The sequence below is a fragment of the Nicotiana tabacum genome, chromosome 8, assembly GCF_000715075.1.
Source record: "Nicotiana tabacum cultivar K326 chromosome 8, ASM71507v2, whole genome shotgun sequence".
NCBI classification, from domain to species: Eukaryota; Viridiplantae; Streptophyta; class Magnoliopsida; order Solanales; family Solanaceae; genus Nicotiana; species Nicotiana tabacum.
Window position 1 is genome coordinate 68,799,805 of NC_134087.1, and position 13,344 is coordinate 68,813,148.

At 37.3% G+C, this 13,344-nt stretch overlaps 1 protein-coding gene across 1 annotated transcript; it reads left to right on the forward strand.

Moving 5' to 3' along the window:
- The first annotated feature begins 9,807 nt into the window (after positions 1 to 9,807).
- LOC107788695 (uncharacterized) lies at positions 9,808 to 10,888 on the forward strand. Its single transcript, XM_016610399.2, has one exon. It carries the CDS (start codon positions 10,032 to 10,034, stop codon positions 10,692 to 10,694), a length of 663 nt encoding a protein of 220 aa, XP_016465885.1. The 5' UTR covers positions 9,808 to 10,031; the 3' UTR covers positions 10,695 to 10,888.
- Positions 10,889 to 13,344: the final 2,456 nt, after the last annotated feature.

Genomic DNA, 13,344 nt, shown 5'->3' on the forward strand with positions numbered 1-13,344 from the left:
TAACTCATCTAGAGTGAATGAGCCAAATGTGATAGAGACTTGGTTTGTACTTGCCTTCTCATCTTCAAACATGATCTTCTTTTTACGGGCCGAGTCCATAACTTTGTCCTTGAAGACAAAGCACTTCTCCAAAGGGTGGCTTACAAGTCGATGATATTTGCAGTAATTTAGGTCATTCGTTTTCCTAGCTTCATTTGGTCGCTTCATTTCCGGAAGCTCAATAAGATTTAACTCGAGAAGTTCTTCAAAAATGGTTGGCACATCAGAATCCAGAAATGGGTACTCCTTCTCTTGCATTTCTTTTAGAGGCAACTTTCCACTTGGCTTACCTTGAAAAGAAGTGGATTTCGTACTCTGTTTCTTGCTCACCTTCGCTGTGAACTTCACAGGTGATGTATTGACATTCATAGCTTGTTTGTTTTCAAATTTGGGTACAAACTTGCTCCATTTCCTGACTTCTTACTTGTCGTTCCCTTCATTTCCAGTGGAGGCCATGCTCAATTCCATGTCATGGCATGAGTTGCAAGTTCTTCAAATGTGCCAGGATTGATAACTTGCAAGATGTAGCGCAATCCCCAATGCATGCCTTGGATGCACATCTCTATGCCTGAAGCTTCACTAAGCATGTCTTTGCAGTTGAGGCTTGCATTCCTCCAATGATTGATAAAGTCGATAACTGGTTCCCCCTTTCGTTGACGAGTATTTGTAAGTTCTATCATACTCACAGTACGTCTCGTACTATAAAAGCGATTGATGAACTCTTGCTCTAGTTGATCCCAGCTATCGATAGATCCAGCCTCGAGGTCTGTGTACCAGTCAAAAGCATTTCCTTTTAGCGAATGGACAAACTACTTGATGAGGTAATCTCCATAAGTCCCAATATTGTTGCACGTCTCCACGAAGTGCGCCATATATTGCTTTGGGTTACCTTTACCATCAAACTATTGAAACTTTGGAGGTTGATAGCCAGCAGGAATCTTCAACATATCGACCCTTGTAGTGTACGACTTTGCACATATAAGGGAGGATTTAGCAGCAACTTCATAGTTGTTCTTAATGGTTCCTTCAATGAACTCTTTCAGTTGATCGATTGGAATCATCTCTTCAGATGAGACATGGATAGCCTTAATGGATGCTACTTGTCTTGGGGGAGAGTCACTCTCTAGAACTTCTGGGAGCTTTCCAGGTGCATGAGTGGATTCTTCTTCCATCAAGATTCCCACCCTATCTGTTAGCTTGTCCATTCTAGCCTCTTAATTTTGCATGCATTTGGTCAAGCCAGCGATTGCTTCCGTCAAGTTTGCCAACTGCTCCTCCACAGATGAAGTGTTTGTCACCATGACATGCATGATTGTCGTGGACGACGGAGAGTAGCATGGATTTTCACACAGATTGATCCTTGATTGACTCATGCTATGTGGTGTAAGTGGGGAGGATCCATCACTTGAAGCATCATCATCTTCCTTCACAGTAGAGTGCTTGGATTTGGAGAGGTCAAGCAGAGCAAGAGTTTTCTTACTCTTTTCAACAACATCGCTTCCTCCTTCAGGTGCGTTTGTGGAAGATTTTGCTCCTTTTGAGGATGAAGATCCGAAAACAGGTGTTGATGTGGACGCTTGTTGTCCTAAAGAGCTCTCTTTCCTTGTTGTAACTGGTCCAAAGCTTCCAAAGGTAACATCGAGGATGCTTTCCACATCAGCAAAGAACCTGGAATTAGCAGCCTTGGTGGAAGTTGAACCGGAGTTGATTTTCTTTGAAGCCATTTCAATGTTCTTAGACTTTGGTGACTGAAAAGTTGAGATAAGAGGTAGAGATTGTCCCACTGGGCATGCCTGAATTTGTAGACAATAAATTGCGTCGAAAAAATAAAATCAAGATCGAAAAATATCATAATAATCGTAGTATTTTATTTCAAATATTTGAGCGTTACAATCTCTATGAATCCTCTGATTCTTCTTTCCAATAGTGAATAAATTCAAGGGCCTTTGAGCTTGATCTTGAATATGTAGTTGTCGCCACGAACAATGATCTTGTTCTTGACCTTTAGCTTGATTGCTTGAACTTGATCTTGATTCGTTCTTCGTTCTTCGTTCTTGAGCTTGAACTTGATTGCTTGAAGCTTGAAATTTGTGAAGGAATTTGCAATGTTTGATCTACGAGCTCTTTACTGCTTCTTGTTATAACTTCTGGTGTCTTTTCTGGGTTATGAAGGCCCTTATTTATAGTTGTGGGAGGGAAGAGTTATGGTAAGACCAAACTCTTTCCGACCAATCAAATTAAAGTGTGACGGGGCCACATTTGATTGGCCGAAACATGTCACTTGCACACGTGGCACGATTTCATTGGCCTTTTAGTGTGACTTGGCATGCCTTGTCATTTTGACACGTGGCATGATCCTATTGGCTCTTCTGTTTAACTTGGCGTGCCACGTCATTTGACACGTGACACCAAACTGAACCTCTAGGAAGATGACATCTTGGGCTTAATGAAGTGGGCTCATCACTTTAGCCAAACTTAATGGGCTAGCCCAATGGATTTAAAACTTATTTATTTAATCCATATATATTGGATTTATATAATTAATCTAGAAAAATTTTCATAAAGCACTATCTTTTAGTAGTAATTAGCCATTTATAGATACCATTTGCTATATTACGGATTATAAATACTTTTTCTGTGGTTATATGATATATTTGATGTATTTAGCTATTGTATTCATGAATACAGTAGCAAAAATAGGCGTGAATCAGGGAAGTCCGGCTAATTAGTTGTTGTATTCGAATGTATTCGACTGTATTCATGGTGAAACATGGGATTACAACTGGACAGATTGCTATATTCGACTGTATTCACGGTGTGAAACAGGGGATTATACTGTTTTTAAACGGAAATTGTATCAATTAACATAATAGACTCCTAAAATAACTCAACAAACTCAATTACAACACACAAAATTTATATTCGGTTATAAAAAAGATTCTCAACTGGAAAAACCCCAAAAACATAGCAATCTTCAGAGAAATTATATAATACATCAGAATACATAAATGATATTAATTAAAAAACATATGAATACATAGAATACAGCGGGATACATTGAAATACAATGAAAAAAAGACAATAAATACAATGAAATACACGGAATATAGCGAGATACATTGAATTACAATGAAAAAAAGACAATGAATACAATGAAATACATGAAAATATAGCGTGATACGTTGAAAATACATTAAAATATATTAACAGAAAATCAAGTTGCTCAGCCCCAAACTCCGTCGTCTTTGCTCAAGAACAAACCTTAATTTCCGCCTTGTAGCCAAATAGTCCTTCCGTCTTCAAAGATCTTGCACGCTCAAACCTGGAGGAAGTGACTGCTTCAACTTGTCGGCCTTCTCAAAGTCGGACACACAGAGTGTGTAGAGGTACTTGGAGCAGCGAACCTTGAATTTGACCATATCCTTATTCTTCTTGATCTTGACAGATCGTGCATCCTTCCTTCTTGTTGTTAGAAGGAAATCCTTGATTTCGTGGATTTGCTTCGGCATGATTGGGTCTTCGGGTTAGGGTTTGTTGTTGCTGTGTTGCTGGTCGCTGGATTTTGAAGGATTGATTAAAGTGAATCAAAGAGAAGATGTTGTTAGAAGGAGGAGGAGAGCGGATATTTTAATGGGATAGGGGAAGAGAATGAGATGTATCAAAGTAGAGAGAGAAAGAAAATAGTGTAACTAAATAGCGTATTTAGTGGCTTAGGGGTAGAAGGTAACTAGATATTTTGCTATAAACATTAAAAGGTATCTATAGAATATTATTTTTTTAAATGGTATTTATTTAAAATAAATAAGGTGTTAACCTTTGCTATAGGGGGTAAAAATTCCATTAATCTAATTATATTAGCCCATAATATTTATTTGGACTAATATATCTTGAATTTAAAATATAGCCCAAATTATTTTATTGAATTTAAATTCAATAAATTTTTCATGCATGCACCTCTCATAATAGAAACCATTAATATGTAAAAGATTTTCGCATCCTCGAATCCCCTTTTAATCTTCTTTTTATAAAATTGTGCTTGTTGATATCAGATAAATCCTAATTTAAACCCTGAATTATGTACGTTCAGAATTCTATAGAATGGACAGCAGTTCGAGGTAATAAATTAAGACCCATAGAAGGTACCATTTGGAAGTACAGGCTAAAGTTTCATTGGCGGACACTAATAAATTTCACTACTGAAATAGTAAGGTCTGTTATAACTAAATCTAGAAGGACAATACTCATCCGGTCCAAAATAAGTAATTTTTTGGGTTTTTTCATACATATTAAGAAATTCACATTTTAACATTAATTAACAATGAAATTGACCATATTAACCTTTACTATTTCTTCACATAAACACTCCTAATACATACTTCAAATTATTTATTCCAAGAGCAATGTAGGAAAAAAATAATTAATTCATTCTTGAAATCTAAAAAAATCATTTATTTTGGACCACAAAAAAGAAGTCAAAAAATCACTTATTTTGGACCGAAGGGAGTAATTTTGAAAGAGGTGGCAAAACAATTTTTCCTATCCGATGTCTACACCAATTCATATATCTTATGAGTGTTATGAAATGAGTGCGGGAATTATGTTTTGTTTTTTAGAACCAAAGTGTTATGTTTATTATGAAGAGAGGGGGTTGTTAGGAGCACAAATGGATGTCCATAATATTAATTTTCATAATAAACTCCCTTGCAGTCCATATGTTAAAAATTTGTCTAATTAAAACTATGTTAACTTTCATAAATTATTTTCTTACTTAAAACTACGTAAGATATTTTTAAGGATAAAATACTCTAAACACTCATGTAATATGATTCACTGCAGATACATTTTTCTGTATCAAAATCATACAGTTACACCCGTTATATTATGAAAATCCTACTTGAGTATAATGATGTTATCTTTAATTTTCAAATCAAACACTTAAACTCCTCATATAATAAAATCTTACAAAAAGGAAAATTTATCTAACTGAATAAACTTAAAATATTTGAAGTAGAACTATAAAATCAAAATAAAATTAAAAAAATGAGAAATTCCTATATATTAGATATTACAGTTTTTTTAATAAGATACAAATAGCTAACTTGAACATGTTCAGAATGCAAAAATGTATATACATAATATCTTATTATGTAATTTGTGGTCATTTCCAATTTAACAACGTTGAAAGATACAATGTTTTTAAAAGTGTTTATTCTCTTTTCTAATCAGAGGTATGATAAGAGTTTTCTAATCAGAGGTATGATAACCTCAAAGACTTTTACCTTTTTCACGAGGTCGGCGTGCTCCTTCCGAGCCGCCTCTAGCTTAGCTCGGAGGTTCTTAACCTCCCCCTCACGTTGCTCGCTGAAAAGCTTGTAAGCATCCCTCTTCTCAGTGAGCCCTCGAATCTTGGCCTCATACTAGTTTATCACTTCCCGATATTGAAGAAAAGTCTCGTGATGAAGCACCGAGACCTACAAACGCAAAGAAAAAAGTTATGGTTATCTACAATTTAATCTAAGGAAAGAATAGAAGTCATCGATAGGCATATAAAGTTATCCGATTTAACGCCTATTGTGCTTCGTTGAACAGGCAGGGCGCGTCCACCTCGTTCATCTTGGCTTGGTCCTCCTCGGTCACCAAGCACCGAAGGTAACTGGCCGCCCCTACGGGGCAGAGAGAACCTGGGCATCTTCCGGAATGGACATGATTACAGACCGCTTCTGGTCAGGATTCGCACTCGAAGCTAAAAACTGGTTTACTAGTTTCGGACTTGAGGAAGGCCTGCTTGTTCCCAAAGATGGGCTCTTCCTTGGCACCGGTAAGTCACCCAACCTGGTGACGTCCTCTGTGGCGGTAGAGTCTACGCTGTCAAAAAAACTGTGAAAGGGGTATGCTACCCCTTGGGACCCCTCGCTGGGGCGTCCTTTCAGCATCTGAGCCTCGTTAATCATGGACTCAGTGAATGAAGGCAACTCGGAGAGGTCTATCACACCGAGTGCATCTTTCGGGGCATTGCCCACTGCCAGTGAAGCATCGGCCATGGCCTCCTCGTCGGCCTCCCTAACTAGAGGCAAAACGGCCTCGCCTCCTTCTGGTTCGGAAGCCTCGGTCACGACCTCCTCATCGACCTCCTTGAGTTGAGGAATTTAGTTTCGCCTCTTACTGGTTCGGAGGCCCCTTGCCCCTCAAGTTGTGACGGCTCTCGAGCCACCAGATGAAGCTCTTCTTCTTCTTCGGACTCGTCCCTCAGCCGGTGGAGTGAGTCCGATGAGGGCACGCAGGCATAGGTTCTTTCTTTGGATTTGTACACCAGCCTCCTCCTCAGTTTTTTCTTCTCCGAGTTCGAAGAACTCAGAGCCCTTTTTCTCTTCTTCTCCTCACCCTGTCTCGGAGAAAGGGACTCGGCGGGACAATCCTCATCACCACATGAAGGCCTCTTTGCGATATCCTTAGATAAACCAACAAAGGGAAACGAAACAAATATGAACCCAGCAACATAAAAAGACCCAAATATTACTCACTTAGGAAAGGAATCTCACCATGAGAACGGGCCTCCCACCGACCCTTCGAAAGTTCGCACCATCACGCTCGGAATATGCCTTTTGTGACACAATGCCCTCGACCCACTCCTTGAGTCGAAGAACTGCATTCGGGACCCGAGAAACAGTTGCACCACCACTAAGCACCGATAAGAAAGAAGGAAAAGAGAATAAAATAAAATTTTGGAAAAACAAACTTACGTTTTGTGTTCCACTTCTCGTGGAAAGGCATGTACTCTACTGGGATCAGGTCCGAGGTTCTCATTCGGACAAAACGGCCTAGCCAGCCTTGATCCCGATCTTCATCGATGCTCGAGAATGGGGCTTTACTAGCCCGACGTGCAAGCTTGATCAGTCCCCCTCCCCAAGAGTCGGGAACTGTATAGGCGCATAAGATGGTCGACAGTGAACGAGCATCCATCGATCTTGCTCACGAAGAACAGGAGAAGGATGATGATCCTCCAGAACGAAGGGTAAATCTGACCCAGGCACACCTCGTACCTTTTGCAGAAGTCGATGATGACCGGGTCCAATGGCCCCAGCGTAAAGGGATAAGTGTAAACACTTAAGTATCCCTCGACGTGGGTGGTGATATCTTCATCAGGCCCGGGAACTACCACGTCCTTGTCAGCCCAGTTGCATCTTTTTTGACCGCAGGGAGAATATCTTCTGTGATCGAGCAGATGTACCTCGAGACCTTCTCACAGCGGCCCGGTACGGATAAAGGTTTTTCAACCTTAAAATTGGCGGGTTACCGAGCACCCACAGGGATGAACGTGCTCAGAGGGGGTTCCGCCGCTGGTTCCTCAATAGCAGTACGTGGAACGGTCTCCTCGGCGGCCAGCCGTGATGTAGAAATAGTTTCTTTTTGGGGAATTTTAAAGTCTTTGCCGTTTCTTTTTAAAATTGAGGAGAAAAGAAGAAAAGGTAGTTAGAGCAGTACGCTTGATGATTTGGGATAAAGACGAGCGAAAATCTTCACAAAAGATCTAAAAAAATTAGAGTATAAGTGCTAGAAAATAGAGAAATTTCTAAGGAGCAAGGGTAGAGAGTTTGGAAGTAAAATTTGAATGAATGAAAAAGGGGTACTTATAGTTTTCAAATGACGGTTCGCATCCATGAGTGGCCGACCGGCAACTGACGAGGATTTAAGGCCATTACGACTTGACTGACGCGGCATTTCGTTTATTTTGTCTTTTCTATCGGATGATATCGAGGTGAGAATCGGGAGCTCATGTCGTTTCTCGTCGTCTACTCTCTGAAAAATGAGGGAACTATATGTATAGGGTAGAAACCGGGCTCGTCTGCGGCATGATAGATCGGGTTTGGAATATTAGGGACTGAAGATCTACCCCTGGTCCCACTGGGCCATAACCCGAGATCAGAGTGTCCATCCTCAAGAACATTGAATCGGTGATCCCGGAATCGACCCTGACCCGAAAGAGCTCAAGGAAACGTTATCAGTGTAACCAACAGAAGACCGAAATAACAGAAGGCCGAAATATTCGTGACCCGTCGGATATTGCGGCGGGAATCTCGGCACGTATCAATAAGGAACCGACAAATCAACAAATCAGGAGATTTTTACCTTTTATAGAATTGTACCTAAAGTAGGACTCCCCTACTATATAAAGGGGGTCTGATTACTTGTAAAGGACATGATATAACACGCATTCTAAAGCAATATATTATTTTCTCTTTAGAGCTCTTATTTTAGATGTGTCTTGATATCGATCGAAGTGCATCCAGTTAACCTCCCAAGACTATAATTGTTCAATTTGTGTGGTTAGAATTTACTTTATCATTGATCATTTCAATTGCAGTTTACTTTACCGCTTTGTGTCAAATTAGTCCACGTATCCTTAAAATCACTTACAAATTCAATTGTTATCCGATTTTGAGGGTAAACGCATATTATCGGGTTGTTTATTGTAATTTATCCTATTTTTTAAGTGAGGGGAACATTTTCCTCTGAAAATTATTTATACAGATAAATAACCTGAATAAGACGTTGTTTCAGTCAAGAGTACAAAATACTTTTCGTAACGAACTCTCATATAACAAATCAATTATTTGGACTACACTATAAATTTAGTAAGTCACCATGTTCTTTTCGTTTCCCTAGGTCATATTCTGTATATTCGATGATAGGACCGTTGTTAAAACTCTATAATTATAATCAAGTATTAAGTAGAGCCATTATGTGCATTGTGCAAGATACTCTGTCCCATTAAAAACAGAAGTAAAATTTGTCATAACACCTATGAAAGCTTTCCCAGGAACAGGACATGATATCTACCACATTGTAAACACTGCTAAGGGACATTATTACCTCAATAAAATTTACTCTCACTTGATAATTATATCAAACCATGTTAAGGTAAATGATGTGAGACTACATGTAATTAACAATGCTTAAGCAATAGAAGTTCTTAACATATGCCCTGCATCTATTATAGGAATGGCAATTGGGCAGGACGTATGCGTGGCTGATTTGAGTTAACCAGCAAAATTTCAACTCGTCCCGCATAGTAGTTTTTTTAATTTTTAACCCACCCCGCCCCGCAAATTATCGACTACGGGTAGATATTTTTTCCAACTATCCCTTCCCAGGTGAGACAAATTACACCAGAAACCAGCTTATTATAACACGAAGCCCTTTTAAAGGGAAGTTCTGTGAAGAGCCAAGATCTGCATGTTCTGTTTGATTTTGTTGGGAAGTGCAGGATCACATGGTCTACAAATTAGTCTCATGTGACCACATGATGCCTGGGACTTCTCCCAAGTCATTATGATCTCTGCTAGAGTTATATATGTATAGTCAAACTGCTAATCAAAGCGTATTTTTCTGTGACTAATTGTCACTACTAACTACTATATACTAGTAACTTTTTTAAAAAAAGGGTGCAATCCAAGTCAGCTTAAGCACATCTCGGCTATTCTATCGGATATCAACCAGTACAAAATATATATTTTTGTCACCAACGCTTAAACATATGAGGAAAAAAAAATACTTACTACTTAGCATTTTTTTCATTAACTTTTACGCCACGCTACTAACAAATGAGAAATGTTTATTACTCCAATTGAAAAGGGGACAACCAACAATTAACTTGGAAGAGAGAGCTGGTATCTACTTATTGTCTTTGTATGTACGCAATTTGTTAATTGAATCCTTTAAAGACAATGAGATTCCACGTTGAGAACAGCTCTCTTTCAGTTCCAAAAGTTGTCCATGTGCTGTTCCCATATTTTTAAAATACATCAATAGCTCATTATATTTGTTTCTCCTTCACCAGACCACTTAGTTTAAATATTCTCACCGTCCAAATATTTACTACTACGCCTACATATACCCTTAAAAAGAGTTCAATATATAGTTCAACAACACACTACACTCCCAGTTTCCTCCCCTTTAGCCAACTCCATTTTCTCTTTACTGATAGATCAAATATGGTGTCCTTAGAAACTGCCACTACATCTGTTGAACCGAAATCGAGTCCCCGGATTTCGTTCTCTGCAGACTTTCTTGATGAGAAAAACTTCATATCCACAAGTCCAAATTCTCAAGTAGAGAAAAAATGCGAAAAAGAGCTTAATGCAGCAGAATTTGAGTTCCTATCCAGCAATTTTACAAGCGGAAACATGACCACGGCCGATGAGCTAATTTTTGAAGGTAAGTTACTTCCGTATTGGCAAATATACCATTCTGAAAAACTCAACAAGATTAGTCTCAAAACAGAAGAAATAATGACTGAAACAGAGGTGAAAGGTAAAGAAGAGATGAATAGGCCAACAAATTGGTTTATTGATGAGGATCCATCTCCTAGGCCACCAACATGTAACGTTTTATGGAAAGAGTTATTGAGATTGAAAAAGCAAAAGCAAAGACCTTCCTCTTTATCACCTTCCTCTTCTTCGAGCTCGAATTCTGAAATTTCTACAACAGATGAAAGCAAAGAGAAGCATGTGAACAAGATTAAGAAAAGGTTGGAGAGATCTAGATCAGCAACTATTAGTGTAAGACCTTTGATTAATGTGCCAATTTGCACACAGGCTAAAAATAATGCACTACCACCTCTTTTTTCCCTTAACAAAGGAAGACTAGAGAGGTGAAAGCAGAAATTATGTAAAGATGTTCTATAGTGTTTCCTTACTTTTTATTTTATTTCATTTGGATCTAGATTAATGTTTATTGCAAGGATATGCTTTCATTTCGTGTAATGTACCAGAGACTAATTCCGTTTGTATAGTCTCAAGAACCATGTAATCTGACAGTTTTTAGCTTTAATAATTCAGAACAGAAAAAAGTGAACCTTATGCCTTGTATTTCAGTTACCCCCGAGTTACAATAACTGCAATTTTCATAGTCGAAGACGATCTTATATAATTCATTTTTAGATAAGAAAAGAACACAACGTAATGACAGGTCCGACATATTTAATTTCGCTGAGTTGCATAGGTAACCATTTGAATACTCAAGTGTCGGTGAGTGCTCTCTGGAGGTCCAATCGTTAAATAACGTTAATTGGAAAAGGATAGTAATCGCTAATTCAAATATTCTATACTTCTCAGTGCTCTAGGATACAAGGGCAACCTCCTTATTTCAGGGTTTGTGACATCTATAGATTCCCAGGAATAGTCCTACTAAGAAAAGAACCAAACAGTTGTGTTTCATAGTACATGGCCAGTTAAATTACTGTTCTGCAAGAAGTTGCACATATTCTTACACAAATAGCCGGTTATATTCATTGTTTACTTTTTTAGTCATATACAAAGATTATAAGTTGATTATACACAATTATACATATATAAAATATCAATTATGCATATATTATACTTCCACCGGCTATTTTTAGTTTAAGTGGTTGGATGGACGACTATTTGGGTTAATTCTTCTTGTATGCTGGTTACCGATAGGGGCGTCAAATTCAACCCATGATAATATACTCTGACCAGGCCGGGTTGGGCTCCACGTTATTGGCAGGTCATTTGGGCACGATCCAACTTAGCCATTTAAAAGTTTGGTTCAATTTGAACTGCATACGTAGCCCAAAGTGATATATACAAAAAATTGGGGAGAAATTCAAAAATAGCCAGATTTACAACTGGTCGTTCAAAAATAGCCTAGTTTCAAAAGTAATCGAAATTTAGTCACTTTTCATATAAAGATAAATTTGAGCGAAAATACTGTTCAAAACCCGGAAAATACGCCAGTATATTATACTGGAGTTCCAGCTTAAGTACACTAGAACTCCAGCATAATATACTGGAGTTCCAGCAAGTATAATTGTCCAGTATAATATACTAGAGTCAGCAAAGTATACCGGTCCAGCATAATATGCTGGAGTTCATACACAGGTGCATCGAACTCCAGTATATTATGTTGGACCGGTCTCTGTTGCAGTAAAATAGTGGCTATTTTTCATTGACTTCGTAAACGCTGGCTATTTTTGAATGACCAGTCCGAAAACTGGCTATACCGTGCTATTTTTACAAAAAATTGTCGAAACAGAAGTTCTTTTGCTTTGAGTTTTTTTTGATATAGCCATAATAAACAAAAAGAAAAATCTTAAATTATTTTAATTTGATAGTTAAACAAGTTATAAAGAACTAATCAAACAAATAAAAAAAAGGGATTTTGGCATGACAAAATACTCAGATAATTAGCAGGAAAAAAAACCTAGTTATAGATATTGGCATCAGGTAGCCAATTAATGTAAATCACAATATTAATGTATATATCAAGATGTATATCGCAATTTTATTTTACTTCTTTGTATATATCAAAATGTATATTAAAATTTTATTTTCCTTTTTTGTATAACAATAAAAATATTGTACTACTTGTACATTGTAGCGTATAACACATCAAATGATGTGTATACTAAAATGTATATCACAAGTTTATTTTTCTTCTTTGTATATCAAAAATTTATTTTTCTTATTGTATTGTAAAAAAAAATTCTTTGTATATTTCAGTGTATAACACATAATTTCTTGTAAATATATATGCTAGAGATACATTGATATACAAGGTGAAAATTAAAACTATTTTTTATTAAAAATAAAAGAAACATGAAACGGAGTACAACACAGTTGCACTCGGTAGGATATATAGTTTTAGAGTAGTAGGAAATATGATTCTATCATTATTGAAGAAGGATTTGGCGTTCAGGTTGGAGGGTTTGTTGGAGAGTGTAAGGCTTCAGGCTTTTGATAATGGAGTAAACGACATGTATAATGTAGTATTAGGTTTGGAGTATATAACAAAAGGTTCCATTTGAGGTTTGATTCAAGTGAAAATGGAAGTTACCATGGTTGAGTGTAAATTAGGGTGGCAAATTTTTGAATTGCATGGGATAAAATAGGGAAGAGAATTTATAGGGAAGTAAGTTTTTTGAGATTTGGTTATAGTACAATGCCAATTTCTATTATATATTGTCACCCAATGTCAATTTCTCCTATGAAGACGGATGAATATTAGATGGCGTTTGTTTTCAAAAAGTATTCAAGGATTTTAAAAATAATTTTTCAATTATTCCAATAAATTATATCAATCGAACACTAATAGTAGAAAACTTTCCAATTTTAAAAAAAATTGAAAAGTAGCTCTTGGGTTGAATTTTCTCTTAGAACAATAAAAAAAAATAATGGCATCTGGTTGGAAAAAATTTGAATTATATTTATTTATAGCAAAAGCAAAAATAGAAAGTTTTTTAAGATAATTCTTTCTAGTCTTACGGTACGTGCTTTGCGCGTGTAC

Coding starts and splice junctions, on each gene's coding strand:
- LOC107788695 (XM_016610399.2), top strand. CDS start 10,032: ATGGTGTCCTTAGAAACTGCCACTACATCTGTTGAACCGAAATCGAGT.